Raw genomic sequence first — 17,202 nt, forward strand, 5'->3', positions numbered from 1 at the left:
GTGTAGAAACCAGGCTCTGTAGAGAGATAGGGGCGCTTGGCTGAAACTCTTCAATAGCTAGACAAATTCTACACCCTGCCGCTTTTATTTAGGCGTAAATACAGTTACACAGGCGCCGGGGGGGAAAGACATGTCAGCCAGCAGCCTTCTTGAACAGGTAAAGAGAGGTATTTTCTGAACAATTTACGAGGGCCAAATTTCTCAGCATCGCGACGGCTAGCGAGGATAGCTTAGCTCAGAGGCAGCGGCTGTGGCTCAGTAGTGCAGTAGGCCTGACCACCTGCTAAAGGAACTGACTGCTGAAAATATATCTCTTCATCTATTTTTTCCCCTTCCTCTCTTCTCATAAATCAAACCTTCATGAATCACCTGGACCCAATCCAGAGACCGAAAGGCCAAGCTAATAAAGGTAAGCCCCGAAATATTGTCTTTACACTTATCGACTCAGGTTGAGTGAATGCGGATCTTTTTTTTTTTTTCCTTTTTTTACGTGCGGTGCGCTTTGGAAAATCTTGCGTGCGCGGATGCGATAGCTTGTCTCTTTAGCGTCTTGAGGGAAAAAAACAGGGCCCGTGTATGCAAGTCGTTAATATTTTCGCTCTAAATTTCCACCTTAAATATAATTTACAAAACGACACATTGTTTCATTAAGGCGTCCTCGGCCCCCCAACCCCAAACTCGTCATCCGCGAGTTTCCTTTGCTTCCCAGAAATGACACTTGTAAGGTTCCCACAGTTAGCATTAGCCACGAGCTAACGACGTTAAATGGCAACATGACACAAATCAGCATCATTTTCCCTTGGTTGTTCTTGGGATGCTTTTTTTATACGTAGCCGCTGACAAGTGCGATAATACACTTGTTAAGCCCCAGTCTGACGGTGTGAAACATTTTTGCAGTGTTTTATGTCTTTACAGGTGACATCCAAGCACGCTGACCCACTCGGCTAGCGTTAGCCAGGTCCGTCACGGTGAACGGACTGTTGGCGCTCGTTAACATGGAGACGCTGCGCACTGCACGCAGCTAACCACAGAGCTAACATGCTAACGCTTAGCTGGTGGTTGCTAAGTTAACCCAAAATGACACGTCTTCCGACATGCTTTTTCCTCTTGTTGCCAAAAACCGGGGCCTCATATGTTTCCAGTCAGACTGTACTCGTAAATGACAACAATGTACACAACCGTGTGGTTTAATTCAACCTTTTCCCCTCCAAGTCGTAACGCGCTTTCAAAGAATCCCGTGTCATCCAAAACAGTACCGCAGCTAGCTCTGTAGCAGAAAACACTTAGGAAGTTGTGAAAACAAACCGCGGCCATGGTGCCTTTTTTGTGATCAGATTCATTAAATGAGCTCTGGAAGGATCACTTATGGTGCAACATGAACTAATTTTAATCTGTTAGAAGGAATCTGATTTCCCATGTAATCACTTCCATGTGTACTTATTCTTCAAAGTGCCGAATCATGCGTGTTTTCTCATTTTCTTTTTTAATCATTGTACAAATCTATGCTGTGTAGTCTGAAGCTAATTTAGTAGTTTCGATATGTGTTGTCACAGTTTAGTGGCTTGTCCTGTGAGACTCATAAATAATTACAGGGAGTGGTTTGTGTTATGTAACAAGTGGTTATGATGCTGATGTAAAATGACCATGTAATATATTGTATCTCCTTACTTGGATCTCTGGGGTGACAAACTTGTGCATTTTGTTAACATTGCCTTTGTTGCTCTTTCTTTTTAGTGCAAAACGGAGCTGTGACCCAAAAGGATACATTGAATGACGATGAGTTTGAGCCTTACCTGAATACTCAGGCCAGACAGGTAAGCTGTTTGAGAGGTGGCTGTTCCTTTCACGACTGAAATACCCTAAAGTTAGATTTTTGTTTGTGGTTAAATCATTACTCATAATTCATGTTTCACCAGCAATTGTGGTCAGTTGCAGAGTTCAGCAGCTCTGTAAACTGGATCACATTAGTTGACTTTGTGTGAAGTGCACAACGATGGCAGATTTTTGCAGTCGTTGTTTTGTGAATGACATTTAAATGATTGAAATATGTGGTCTAGTTGGCTTACTGTTTAAATACCTTGATTGATCCACATGCAGACTTTGTAAGTGTGCATCCTTAATATGGACATATACATGTTACCTTCAAGACAAGGTATTTTTTGCACATCATTTTTGAGGTGTTGGATTATCCATGCTTCATGTAAACTGATTATGGTGTGTACATGTACTACCTACCTACCAAATAACCTACTATTTGAACATCCCCAACATGAATTTAATTTGTGTGAAGAGACACAGTTTGTTAAACCCACATAGACTTGTTGACTGGTTTCAGAACTTCTCTTCTCTGATTTTAAAACAATTGATGTTAATTGCAGATCAGTTCTTTGAAGACATTTATTGGAATCGCCTTTTTTTTTTTTCCTTGCAAAACCCTTGTATTTACATACTTGTAGACTTACTGGTTTCATTGGCCTTGAGACCAGCTTATGTATGCATGCATATCCTTGCTATTTGCATGAATCAGGGATGTAAGAAGGCCAAGTATTGTAGCTGCATTGGAAGCATTCATTTATCTTATTCTCAGTGGCCTTGGATTTTATTTCTCTTTGCAGTGTGGTAACGGAGTTCCCCTTGTGTAGTAACAGAGACACTGCCTGTTAAGTGGGCTGTAGAGGAAAAGAATGGAGCCTGTATTTTCCTCCACTCAAAAGAATGCACAGTCTTTTTTTGTCCAAGAGACTATAAATCAGCAAACAGCAACATACTTTTATGCTGTGCATTTACAGATGTCATAGTGGGAGAGGGGGTGGGACATTGTTATTGTTATTGCTTCATTATTGTGGTTTATTTTTGGTATAATAACAATAATTCAATAACTTTGCTCGTCTTTTATCTTGGTCTGACTTGTTGGATCTACAAGAACAAGGTATACACAAGCTTATGTTAATAATTAACGTTATTGTTAATATTTGTTGTATCTAGGAACTGTTTTGTTTTTTTAACATCCTGTCACTAAAACATAATCTTTCTCTGTTTAGAGCAATGCCTATACGGCCATGTCGGACTCGTACATGCCCAGCTACTACAGCCCCTCCATAGGATTTTCCTACTCCCTGAATGAGGCAGCATGGTCCACAGGTGGGGACCCTCCTATGCCTTACCTGGCCTCCTATGGACAGCTGAGCAATGGGGAGCCCCACTACCTCCCGGACGCTATGTTTGGCCAGCCTGGCCCCCTGGGGAGCAACCCTTTCCTGGGCCAGCACGGCTTCAACTTCTTCCCGAGTGGTATCGACTTCTCAGCTTGGGGCAATAGCAGCTCTCAGGGACAGTCGGGGACACCGCAGAGCTCTGGCTACAGCAGCAGCTATGCCTATGCTCCCAGCTCCCTTGGGGGTGCAATGATCGATGGACAGTCCCCGTTTGCACCTGCTGCCAATGAGCCACTCAACAAGGCACCTGGTATGAACAGCCTTGACCAAGGCATGGCAGGGCTTAAGATCAGTGGTGCTGCTCCTGGTGGTAATGGGGACATGGCTCCTAAGGTGGTTGGCTCTGGCTTGCCTGGTGGGGGTCCCCTCGGCCCTGTATCATCTGTAGGACCTCCCAGCATGCCCCCTGTCTCAATTGCCCCTGCCAAGCCCGCCTCCTGGGCCGACATTGCCAGCAAGCCAGCCAAGCCTCAACCCAAGCTGAAAACCAAGGGTGGCATGGCTGGTGCCAATTTGCCTCCTCCGCCCATTAAACACAACATGGACATCGGCACTTGGGACAACAAGGGTACCATGCCTAAAGCCGCCACCCCTCAGCAGGTGCCCTCTATTCCCAGCAATGGGCAGCCGCCCAACCAGGCTTCACCCCAGCCTGGAGCTACTGCTGCAGGGAACCCGCAAATGCCCCTTAGCAATGGACAGCTGGTACCGCCCGTTCCTCAGATGGGGCAGCATCAGCTACCACCCGGTGGGCAGCCAGGTATGGCTCCGATGCCCCAGCCTCCCCTCTCCCAGGGTCCTCCTCCTCCCCAAAGCCAACAGCAGCAACCTTCTCAACCTACTCGTTGGGTCCCTCCACGGAACCGGGCCAATGGGTTTGGGGACGCCAGTGGGAGTGGCGCCGGCCAGTCGCCTCCCACCTCTTCCGGTGTGGGAGTCGTACCTGGGGTCCCCTCTGAGCCTCACCCAGTCTTGGAGAAGTTGCGTATGGTCAACAACTATAACCCCAAGGACTTTGACTGGAATCCCAAGCAGGGCCGGGTGTTTATCATCAAGAGCTACTCCGAGGATGACATCCACCGCTCGATCAAGTACAACATCTGGTGCAGCACAGAGCATGGGAACAAGAGGCTCGATGCTGCCTATCGTTCATTGGGTGGCAAAGGGCCTCTTTACCTTCTGTTCAGTGTCAATGGGAGTGGTCACTTCTGTGGTGTGGCAGAGATGCGCTCACCCGTGGACTACAACACGTCTGCAGGCGTGTGGTCACAGGACAAGTGGAAGGGTCGTTTTGATGTGCGCTGGATCTTTGTTAAGGACGTTCCCAACAGTCAGCTGAGGCACATTCGACTGGAGAACAACGAAAACAAGCCAGTGACCAACTCTCGGGACACACAGGAGGTACCACTGGACAAGGCCAGGCAGGTGCTAAAGATCATCGCTGGATATAAGCACACCACTTCAATCTTCGATGACTTTTCTCACTACGAGAAGCGTCAGGAGGAGGAAGAGTGTGTGAAAAAGGTAACCTAGTCGCTGTTGAATAAAGTGATAAAAGATGAATGAAAAAAGTGCTTGGCTTTAATTTATGTTATGTTGTAAAGGGTGCAGTATATATGGAGTCAGTATGGATGTTGGTTGTGCATGTGCGACATTGCTTTCTGCTATTCGGAGGGATAGAAGAACATCTCAAGGATTTACAGCCGGATTTGGAGCTAATCTTCAATATGATTGTACACGGTGTGATAATTGCATATTTTATTATTTCTCAACAGTTTTTCTCTGTGGTGTTATGACTTGGTTGTTATCATGTGTCATGTCCTGCTTGAAAATAGAAAAAAGAATAATACATGCAGAAGAATGAGCTTTAGAAATTATTTTTACTACATGCCATCCACTAAAATTACTCTGATAATGTTATCATACAGACACAAGAGCACACCATAAGTGATTATATTGTGGTTTTAGTTATCTTTTCTCTATCTACAACAATATACTCAGTATTGCAACTCCCCGAAGCTATGTGAAAAGTTTGGTTTATTTTAAAAATCCATGTCTGAACACATGTGAAATCTGCTTAATTCATATTGTTTTGAATCCATCAGCATAAGGAGCAGGAGTGTGTTATAGCTCCAAAGATAATCCTTGTTAGCATTCATTTAATTTTGAAAAGGGTGCTGTTTAATTCTCAAGCTTTGATGTCTTGCACAGCTGTATTGCACATTTTGTGAAATTCTTATGTTGCTAAGGGAAATCACACAAACACAGAAGCTTGTTAAGTTTTTTAGTAATCTTTTGGCCTGCTTGCTATTAGATACAGAGAAGCTTCTTTTTTCCTCTGGACATACAACAGTTATATTCTGGAGCTTAGAAACCTTAATATATACCTTACTCTGTATTTAAGTCAAAGGAAATGTGCTGCCTAGTATTAAAGTGTCAAGATACATGAGCTGGTCAGTGTGCTATTTTAAAATGGCACACTGTACTGAAGTTTATTACATATTGGGAATGATGCTTTATTTGCTGCCTGCTTTCTCATTTTGTCAGCAAACAAGCTAGATATCCTAGATGTACACTAGTGTACCAAATATAAGTGAGCAGTAGTCATGAACAGTTCCTAAACAGCAATGTACAATTACTTTGCAGGCTGTATACCTCAGAGTTCTTTTTAGGTTTTTAATTGTGTGATTTTGTGTCAAGAGACCACGTTATTGACAGCAGAGAAACTGCTTGTTGCATAGTGATGGATGTGATAGATGAGCTGTCGGTATGAAACTTGAAATGGCTGAATTTTTATCCAGGACATTTATTGTTAGTTTGAGTTGTACTTGGCAGCTGAAGTTTAATAATGTGTTGATGTATAATGTCAAAGCTGGGTCTCAACAGTTTGTTTGCTTCTATAATGTGGTGTCTGTAGGCAGAGTTGTAATCTACATTTTAGCTTTTTAACAAGACTCGGGTGTGATTAATACAACTTTTGTCAATCCTCTGCTGTCCTAAAATCTAAAATGAGCATAGTTATTTGTTTTTGAAATGTGACATTGTTTCAGTTGCGCTCAGTTTTCACTCCTCTGTGTGACAGGTGGAGGTCCAAGGCAGTGAGCCATATCCCAGCAACCCAAGCAACAGGACTCATTACAGGCTTCAGGTAACTTGCTTCATCTGTTGCAATATGCAGAAGCAGTATGCATGTTGGTTTAACACTTGGTGGAGACAGCTTGAAAATCTTTCACATGATCCCTGGTGACTTAGAGTTTAATTTGTTAAAGTTGGTTGTTTGAAGTCATGAGCTGTTGTATGACCAGAAGTCGAGCATATACAACTGCTTTATATTTTGAGGATGCGTACCATATATAGGCATATGATTGTCATTTATAGTCACTTTTCCACTGGCCCAAACCCACCAAGACTTGCAGGTGCAAAAGAGTAGAATCTGCATTCACACTGCAGCAAATACAGGTATTTTAGATATCAATATGGTTATAGATGCCTACGATACGCAGGAGATTTTTTGCTTCCTTTCCTGCTGCAGCATCTTCCACAGCACAGATGTTAACCTACCCGTCACCTTCCCATCACTGTGCTTCTAAACCACAGATGTGTGCGCGTCTGTCAAGTTTAAACAAAGGCAAACTCATCTTACGATTTAAAGTTGGATTGTAATAGCACGTTTACCCATGTTTACTAAAACTCTGTATATTCCTCAATGCACAGGATGAATCGAGGCAAATGCCAGTATCCACCACCGTTGAACTGCTTGGTCTTGCTTTTGTACTTACTCTAAGGATGAGTTTAAAACATTGAGGTGGTGGTGGACCACAGACTCCCTTCAACATGGAAATTTACACCACAGGGAGCACTTACGCTTACACTGCCAGCTCTCCCTTTTATAGACGTTGCTCTGGCGCTGTAACTGCCTGTGCTGCTGGTTTAAAAGAGGAACAATAATGTTCCCCATATCCATGTTCATAGTTATTTTACAGAACAAAAACGGAATAAAAGTGCAACACTCTCCGCTTTCAACGGGTTGAATAAAAAGGGCTTATGTCTGCGCCGTCTGTTTATGGCTGGGCAGGAGTTGTCTTGGTAATAGCTTGCAATGAATGAATTTGGAGATGCTGTGGGTATCTGGGTCAACTATGATTTACAAAATACAAATATTTTGTGTGTAAATTGCTGTCTCTCTTCTTGTGTTCTAGGAGCGCCAAGGACGAGTCAAGTAACAGTCAGTGCTTTGGTCAAAAGACTGCAATGGCCCCCCCTCAAGCCCTGTCCACCCCATTACATCATTAAATCCAGATCTCTTAAGAAATTCTAATAGGGGTGAAGAATTAACCAAGGACAAAAAAAACTAAATGAAGACTTTCTTGATTTCTTTTGACTTTAAAGACTTACTTCGAACTTGTAGTAAAAAGAAAAGGAAACGATTATTCATAGGACTACAACTAAATGCATAGCATCCTTAGGTGAAATCTTTTTTGCCCCACCCCCATTCCACTACATATGCTTTTTTCCCCCCTGTATGCTGCTTTTTTCCTTTTTTAAAATGAAAGGATCCTCTGTTTTTATGGTTCAAGAGCAAGTCTTTAATTCTCTCACAAACACACAAATCCGATAGAAATTTGTAGTGTTGGCTTATAATAGTGTCCCAAAGTCAAGAATGGGCAGTTTGTCTCATTTTCTTTGTAAACCTCCCCCTCGTCCCCCCACCCTGTCTTCTAAGGATGCTCAACTCTTCAACCAGGACCCAGTGGAGTTTTCTCCTCAGTGGATTTTCATCGTAGGCGGGTGTCAGCTGCGCTCACTCCAGAATCTGTTATGTACATGCTTGCCATGTTTTTTGGTTAAGAGGACTGCAGATGTTCAGAAGGCCCTCTATTTTGTTTTTGCATGTGTCGGACGGAGTGTGTGTCATGTGTGTGGGGGGGGGGAGGAAGGGTCTGGAGGTTCTGGTAGAGAAAGAGTAGGGAAAGGGGTCAAGAGTTTGAAAGCAGAAGAAATGTTAAGTTGATGAGCCTTGCTTGGTGTATAATTTTATGGTCTAAAAAAAATGGGGCCCTCTGTTAACAGTCTTCGTTGGATTTATTTACATTCTTTTTTGTTATCTTGGACAAGTTAATTCATCTTTGCTATGGGCTGCTTTCTTGTTTCTTTCTTTTTTTTTTTCTCCCCCCCTCCCACGTTTTCTAAAGACAGTGATGCGAGTGGCTTTGCCCCCACTCTTTCTATTAATCAGTTCAAAGTAATAAATGTGGTATATTCAGCAGAACTGGTGTGCATTCCCCTTGTTTGACTCTGTAAAGCAAGTTTTTGTCATGCAGTAAGTCTGTGCTTTCTTTTCATCTGTTTTTTTTTTCTTTTTTCCTGATGGGTATACGAATGAATGTTTTTCTGCTAACCTTCATACTCAACCCGTCCACCCTTCCCATGCTGACTTCCAGTTATCACCACTGTACCCTGCATTTCTCCCCCACCCCACCCCTTCCCTTCCCCTCTACTTTCTGAACCTGCCTTGTTCTCCACACTCTCACCTTCCTGTTTCTGACTGCTCAGCCAACCATACATACTAAAATATCACAAGCAGCTTCCACCATTTTCAGAATGTCATTGTTGGTGAGTAAAAAAAAAAAAAAAAAACAAGACAAAAAAAACGCAAGGTCCTCTTTCAGAACTACTGGCTTTTATTTGTGGCATAATAAAGATGCTCCACAAAGTCATGTGTGGGTTTTCCTCATCATTAGTTATGCGTTTCCTGCTGTAACTTGCGTGGGTGGCCTGTTGTACTTGTTTACTCATGTTGTATCATTTTCCTCACAGCAGGAGGAGCACTACACCTGTTGGCATGCTCTAAATGAGTAAAAGCTTTTTCATTTTTTTTTCTTTTCGCCATGTTGTATTTAATTTCTTTTGTGTTGTAGCCCTCTGCAGTGTGTACAAGTTTTCATCTGAAAGGCTATAAGGCGTCTGTGCCAAACGTGAGCATGAAAGGTAAGCGCTGATGTTAACTGTGTCGTTGTTTACCCTGTGTCGCTCACCTGCGTGTGGAGATCCGCCATTTTCTTTCTCGGCCGTCCTGATTAACGCGGCGGCCACAAGAGGGCGACACAGTATTATTTATGGCTGTTCATTTTCCATTTTTCACCAGAGCACAGTCCTCTTCCTCGATAGGGTTCACGGGTCTCCGCAATAAACATGGGCCCATTACAGTCGGTCTAAATATGGATATTTCATTTTAGTTTTTAGTTGCAGCCTTTCTTTTGCTTTTGAAACACTGCATCTATCACCGACTATAAAACAGCAGTAGGCTACACAAAATAACTAATGTTCAGTGTTATATATGTTGTCCTGTATCTTTGAGTTGCTGCAATAATAGAATCAATAGAAAATTCAAATTGGCCTCAGCTACAATTACAACATAGACCAAAATGAGCAGCCTCCTTCTATAGCTCACGTTATTATTATTATTTTTTATATCTTAGAGTGCCTAGCCTACTCAAGATGACTAAACATTTCTATAGTAATAAATCACAAGAAATTTGATCTACGCACACACACAAAATGAGACCCAGCTGTTCATTTATGCCAAAAATTTTCAGATTAGACCACAGCCTGTGAGTTTGGTTATGATTTATAACCCCAGTATAATGTAGGCCTACCCTCCTGACTCAGAACACAACATGCAGTGCAGATGAAGCACTGTTCACATTATTAAAAAAAAACAAAAAACAGATTTACAATAATTATAGTCATTTACAGAAGGAGTCAAACTAAGGAACATTTCTAATTTGCAAAACTGGGAAACAAACTGACAGAAGCATCAGTCCTCTTCTTGGGACTGAAGGGCAGCTTCTGAGGAGGAGAGGACCGACGTGCATTTGTGTGTGTGTGTGTGTGTGTGTTTGAGTGTCGGGTGTCGAGAGGGGGGTTGACGGCACGTGTCGTGTCTGCGTTGTGGGTGCGTGGCAAACACGCTGCCTCGAGGGGATCTCCTGTGACCCTTATCCGCGGGTCTCCGGGGACGCCTTTTAGCCCCTCCTGGGATGCAAATGAAAGGCCATAAAAAAAAAAAAGAAGAGAGGCAGATACAGCCACCAAGACGATGGAGGAGAAGAAAGGGAAATGGGACCGTGGGGAGAAAGTGGAGGAGGTGGGGGGGTGTTGGGGTGGAGAAGGCGAAGAGGAAGAGTGAGGGGAGGAGGTCAGCACTCACATCTTAGGACGCATGAAGCTAAATGGATGGATGGAGGAGATGGAGAAACAAAAATAAGTTTCCATGCAGTGGTGAGAGGAGGAATGCCTCACTTTTATCATGACTGTTTTCCAGTGTGTGTGTGTGTGTGTGTGTGTGTGTGTGTGCGCGTGCGTGTGTTTTCATGTGCAGAACACTCCATTAACTAGCCTAAATACATAAGAGGCACTCGAATTATCCGCAGTCTCCCTCCTCTGACTTTAATCTTAATTCAGACAAAAAAAAAGCCTATATATTCATTGAATGTCCAATAATAATTCCATGGCCATCTTTTTTCTTTTCTTTTTTTTTTTTTGCATCTAGGCTACTCTGCAATTACAAAGGCTACTCCTTGGTTAAACTCTGTGACCCCGCATTGTATATGGCATAATATTTCAAATATTGCTTGATAGGAACTATTGTTCAAGCAGAGAGCCTCGCAGTAAACGTGTTGTGTCTGTGGGTTCATATTGCACTGCAAGGTCATGGTTCTGCTTTATTTTCCCTCATTACCATGAGGCATCCATCTCTTTCTTCCATTAGTGACGCTTCACCATGTCGCCAACCCGACCTCTATTTACATGACTAAATTAGATTTCTTCTCTCTTTTCGTGCGTTTTGTTTCGAATCGAAAAGCCAGCCTATAATATTCAAAGGAGGGAAACAGTAGCCTACTGAAGCTAGATGAAAATCAAATAATAATAGATCAGGACTGCTTTATTTTATATATTTAAAATCATGCTCATGGACTCTTGTTAGTTGCCAGTTTCAGACATTTTTATATCACATTTAACAAATTATTTATTTAAAATGAGATGTTGAAATAAGTTTTTTTTTTAATGAACATGTAAAATAAAACCTCACCTCCCAGTGGCCTGCAATTTTACATCTGTGTCAGCTTTATTTTTGCATTATAAGTGAATGAAAAAAAAAATGCAGGCCATTTAGGAATTACACTGTCATGGTGATGAATGTTTATATCATGCGAGGGGATCTATATGTGGTCACCTGCTCTCCATCGCCAGGGGTCCTGCACTGTTGACATATTGAGCATTGCCCCCTCATTTCTTCTAGTGTCTCAATTCTATTGAGGGTTTGGAAAATGCATAATGTGTAGACAGGGGCAGGGGCCTGAAAACACAGTTGATGACCTCTGTCTCAACATATGTGGCACACTTGCCCTCTGCACGCTCTAATTGTGTGGAGATGACAGGCAATAATTAAATGTCACCCAGTGGTATATAAAAATATCAAGAAGCATTCAGGTCTAATATAGATGCAGGCTGTGTAGTAGCGGGGGAGAAAAAAAATCCAATTTGCATTTGTGTGTTCTATACGTAATGTCAGTCATACAACCAAGGGTTTTTCAACTCCTTAGCTATGATGCATGGATGCATTTTGTGGTTTACTTTGAAAAATGTCAAGTCTTATTTTGACAATACTAAAACGTGAAAGAAAAAGAATTAAACAAAGTAAAATAGATGGTGAAGAACCCCTACGAAAATCCACATTGTCTTGCTTTCTTTCCTTCTTTCTTTTTTTTTTTGCGTATTCCGCCTCCGTCATTTGAGATGTAGGTCAACTCACATCTCCATCGCCTACAGCAATTTACAGCTGGAATCATTTGATGCAGCTCTGTGATTATAGGAGTAGAAATGAAGCTCATTATTTAAATGACTTCATGTGCTGTGGGCCTTTTTTTACTTTGAAAAGAAACACTAGACAGTACAAATAGAAATGCAGTCCATGAAATGACTTCTTTATTCAGAACAAAAACACAAAGGCAAAGTGATATTGAAAACTACCATCTTAACACGCAAATCTGTATTTGCAGACTATGGATGGTCATGGGAATGAGAGAAATCAGCATGCGCGAGGATGATTCGGGAGCTTGTTGCCTTTTATCGTAGGCCTACTGGCAGAAGTGAGTAAAAACAATAATTTCTCTACAGTGCAGCACATGATACTCTTATAGCATTCTCACCCTGTTTTTCCATCTTCCTCTCACATAGGGCAAGTGTGCGCTCAAGCGTGAACACACAGACCTTTGAAGTGGCCCTCTGTCACCACATGGCAAATCCCCCTGGTGTGATCCCTCTGTCCATTTGGCCACAGGACCGACACTGGTAGGCTGCCTACGGCTCTGTCTGTTCTGACATTATGGAAACCAGTATATTAGTCCGACCGGTGCCCAGAGATTCTGGCGTGTTTCTCCCTATATGTTTCCTGTATGTCTTAATGATACCTACCCTAGATTAACTGACCTGTGCTCCTGTCTCGGGTCATTAGTCTGTCACTTCTTTACCTGATGCCTCTCCTCCTGCTTCCCCGCGACTATTAATGTCACTGCTCGTTAATCTCAGAGGAATTTACAGTGAAGATTCCGCCTGTGTAGTTGTCAGTGCCACTCTCCTGTCCTGTAAGGCGGCTTTATGCTGGTCTCTCAGGTGAGCGGAGACTGTGGCTTCTCTCTTGGCATTCACCGCGTGCCTTAATTGTATTGAAATTAAATCAAGGTCCACTGTGAACACAAAGAGCTCAAACCCAAACTTCCAAAAGCGTTCCCGGGTCCTTTTCATGTCTTGTTCTCCCCTGTCACTTACCCTCCTTTTAGCAACACTTTCTCTTCTCAATTTGCTAATCACTTAAAGGTGCATCCTTTTTTTCAGTTTTCTTTTCCTTCTTTTTTTTTTTTTTAAATATCAGTCCCATGCCTGTTAGACTTTCTCATTCCTCTTTCCTCACCTGTGATCTCTCCTCCCTGTAGGCTCAGAGGCGGCTATGCGGTCATTTCACATGTCAAAGTACATTGCATGCTAATCCCACACCAACATGCATTCTCCCTTTTGCGATGGAAACAGGTTTTCTATACAGACAGATACAGGAAAAAATAAGAAAACATACATGATACAAACCAATGACATTGTGATTCCTCTGACTGAACAGCCCAGGACTGTGTTAATGCATGCATGTGTTTGTGGATGTGCAAGAAAGGGTTTCCAGCAACAAAATATGAACAAAGAAGAAGGAAAAAAAATACATGTAGTGATCATCAAAGAAGCATTCGCACCATTAAAGCATTCTCAGTATATACACATACTACAGCACATCATTAAAAAGCACCACAGAGAGAGGAGAGTACAGAGATACAGGGAGTGAGATAGAGCGAGAGCGAGCACAGCTACCTTTGTTGCACCATAAAGAGAGCAGCAGCCCAGCTACCTGATTGCTGCCATTCCTGCAGACCATCTTCCCCTCAGAGCAAAACAAAGGATGACGACTAGATATTTATGAGTACACACAGCGATGCGCCGCTACGCCTTATCCTCACCATAGCACTGCCTCCGCTGCTCCTGGTTAAGAGCTTGGTACGGTTTAACCAGACCAAGCAGTTCTTCATTACAGTTGGTAAAGCTGTGTCGGACTCGTTACCCCCCCCCCACCCTCCACATTACCCTCCCTCCCTCCCTCCTACTCTCCATCTCTTCTCTGCTGTTCTCTCTCTCTCTCTGTGCACTCTGCGCATGTAACTATAGCCATGTACAGACTGTAAAACAGAATCTAAATAGTCCTCATCCTCGGATTAATAACTACATACACAAATACATGATTTAACAAAGGTTAAATACTAATATATAAGAAAAGGCAAAAAAAAAAATCTAATAAGGAGAATTTAGCTTCTTTGCCGCTGTGCAAGACTCTCAGGTCCAGAAAAAACTGCACCTATTACAATTATAATCCCTTTTTTAAAACTCTTGAACAATGCGCTTAATTCCTTTCTATATATGTCTATACAACACTAATGTAGCACAAGCAGAATAAGGTTTGCTCAAATCAAATATATCCTTCCTCTCTAAAGACGAGGCAAAAAATAGCAGAGGAGCTGCAGAGTATTTCCTCCTTCAGGTCCTTGGTCCTGGTTTTGTTATTGTTGTTGCTGTAGTTGTAGCTGTGACTGCGCAGCTCCATCCTGTGAAGGTCCTTGTGGGTTGGGAAGATCAGGGGAGCAGGCAAAGTGGGGATGGTGGGATGGCGGACAAGGGGTCTGAAGGGACGGGAGGCAGGCAGGTGTCACGCATGCAGTCAGGGGAAAGAGGAGAGAGGGTAGCAGGAACAAAAAAAAACTAAATTCTACCCAGTCACCATCATTAGAAAAAATCCATTTGGATCTGCTCAAGACAAAACCAAAAATGAAGACAAAAAAGCCCAAGATGTAAAATATACATATATAAGCCAGGAAGGTATATATGTATAAGGATCCAAGGGAGAAGGAGGAGAAGGAGAGAGATAAGGGATGGACGGACGAGGAGGAACAGGCAACTGGCTCACACACAGACACACTGCGCCGAGGCGAAGGCACGGGCTTCAATTTATGCTTTCTGGTCGACACCACCCCCCACCTCACACACACACACACTTGCACACGCACACACACACACACACACACACATGCAGACGCACACACACACACAGAGCGTCCCGCCCCTATCTGCCCCTGTCCCTGTCCTGTCCCGTACTGGATGCGTGGCCCAGCTGATCAGTGCAGAGGGATTAGCCATCGTGGCCAGCTGGCAGGGATTACACAGGCAAAGTGGGGGAGGTGTGTGTGTGTGTGTGTGTGTGTGGGGGGGGGGGTGGTAGGGGTGGGAATGGGAGGGGGGACGAGGGGTGAGGAGGGTAGGCCTAATGCTGAGGTGATGGTGGTGGGGGGGATGGGAGGCCCTGTCTTGTCCTGCACACACACACACACACACACACACACACACACACACACACAGATGTGCTTGCAGAAACTCACACATCCGCTCACATATACAGCACTTACACATACACATTTCATGCAGATGCACATTATGGATCATGCACCAGCGCCCGAACACAATACGGAAACGCTTACAAGTATGACTTTGCGGCGAATGCACGCCGGGCTGCAGCGGCGCAGACTGCAGCGGGAGCCAGCCAGTAATGCATGCAGTGCATCCCCTCGATGGGCGAGCCGCCGCGGCGACGGACAGTGTTGATAAATGTATGTAAATGTGCATGAGGCATCGGGGATGGATAGTGGTGGAGGAGGAGGAGGTGGAGGAGGAGGTGGAGGAGGAGGGGAAGGGTGGGGGGGCGAGAGAGATAGAGAGAAAGGGAGGGAACTCCATGGGAGAGCGGGGCGAGGGCTGACAATGCAAGGCTTTGACCCTTGACCCCTCTCCGCTCCATCATCCGCGGCCATCAGCTGATCCCGGGAAATGGACAGCCGCAGTAAAAGAAAAAAGGAAAAAAAAATCCTCTCTCACTCCATCTGAAACACACACACACACACACACACACACACACACACACACACACACACACACTTATCCACTAACACACACACACTCATCCACTAACAGCACTGACTCTACCAGGGCCCACCTCAATTCTTTTTTTTTTCCTTCAGTCCTTTTCCATCTCCCGCTCCCTCCAGCCCTCCATTGCTCTTTCCCATCTCATGCCTCACTTCAGCACTTAGCTCATCCCGATATCCCCACTCCTAACCTCTCTCATTATTTTGAAATGTGTCGACATCTACAATTGTCATATCCATGCAGGAAGAGATCCATTTTGAATGAGTATATTTTTTCATGTTTTCCATGTTTTGACTGATCCCATTGTGCTTAAAAATTTACGCTCACACTGGCTGCCACTCTTGGTTTTGCTTTTTTTTTTTTTTTTTCCCATCTTAGACCTGTGTCACAGTGCTGTCACATTTTATATCCAGGGCTACATGTAGAGGTTAGGACAGGAATATTTTTAAAATCGAATAAAATTCTTCACTAAAAAATAAAATACATTAAAGTGTGTTAAAAACAATGGTATCACTGACTGAACACAAAAACAGATTTTAGGATGAAGTGCCACTGTTTAGATGATTGCAGCACTGTCTTCTCTGTTTAATACAGATTGATTTTTTTAGAATTATTTATTTATTTAGTTTATTTTATCTGTCATATTGCAGTTACAAGCAACATTTGGGCCGGTAGTGAAATATTTGTTACCAAAACCATGTAGGCTACATGGCTGCATGTCTGCCCGGTAGCAATCTGACACACATTTATTTCACACCCTTTGATCTCCATTTTTATAAAAACCATAAAATATCTATTTCAATATCATGCAGGATTACTTACCTTGAAATGTCCTGGAACTTGATATATGATTTTTCATGGAAAATATGATCTGTCACTAAATCTGCATAAACTGCCATGCACACAGGGATAATTCAGAGGCATGTTCAGTTAGTATTAGTCGCGTCAAGTGTTATTTTGTGAACAGCTAAATGTCAAAAGTTTTTGCAGACTGTCAACAGCAGTTTTAGCTACAGTATATTTAAGACAGAGACACGGCTCCGTCCTAACACTCGCAAACTCATGAGTACACATGCAAACAGGACACAGATGCACACACACACACACACACAGAGGCAGACACAGAATGATTTCTGTAAAATCAAAGAGACATTTTGTAGGGCCTTGCAGGCTTAAAACTGCAACAGTGCTTTATAGTCAATGTATAGTATCATGGTCGACATCTGACAAATAGTTTGGATTTGTTTATTTAAAATGCACAGTAACATTGCAGCAGAGATTTGGTGTTGAACGGTGAAGGCAGCTTGGCCTTTTATTTGTCAGGAATGGAGGGAAGATTTTTGTGAGTGAAGGTGGTTTAAATAGAAGCTCGAACAAAAACAAAAATTTCATATGGCTTATTTTGTTTTCGTGAAAT

At 43.1% G+C, this 17,202-nt stretch overlaps 1 protein-coding gene across 1 annotated transcript; it reads left to right on the forward strand.

The window, feature by feature from the left end:
* Positions 1–8,484, forward strand: ythdf2 (YTH N6-methyladenosine RNA binding protein F2). Its single transcript, XM_085766929.1, has 6 exons — positions 1–157; positions 385–409; positions 1,735–1,814; positions 3,042–4,739; positions 6,298–6,363; positions 7,415–8,484. Exons 1-6 carry the CDS (start codon positions 131–133, stop codon positions 7,436–7,438), a joined length of 1,920 nt encoding a protein of 639 aa, XP_085623055.1. The 5' UTR covers positions 1–130; the 3' UTR covers positions 7,439–8,484.
* Positions 8,485–17,202: the final 8,718 nt, after the last annotated feature.

Source organism: Trachurus japonicus, chromosome 22 (assembly GCF_045865225.1).
Source record: "Trachurus japonicus isolate A0001 chromosome 22, Traja_1.0".
Taxonomy (NCBI): domain Eukaryota; kingdom Metazoa; phylum Chordata; class Actinopteri; order Carangiformes; family Carangidae; genus Trachurus; species Trachurus japonicus.

What these genes read in the sequence shown, in the direction of transcription:
- ythdf2 (XM_085766929.1), top strand. Translation starts at nt 131, where the DNA reads ATGTCAGCCAGCAGCCTTCTTGAACAG. An exon ending in CCAGCAGCCTTCTTGAACAG is followed by an intron (nt 158 to 384) that starts GTAAAGAGAGGT and finishes GACCCAATCCAG; the next exon opens with AGACCGAAAGGCCAAGCTAA. An exon ending in TGAATACTCAGGCCAGACAG is followed by an intron (nt 1,815 to 3,041) that starts GTAAGCTGTTTG and finishes TTCTCTGTTTAG; the next exon opens with AGCAATGCCTATACGGCCAT.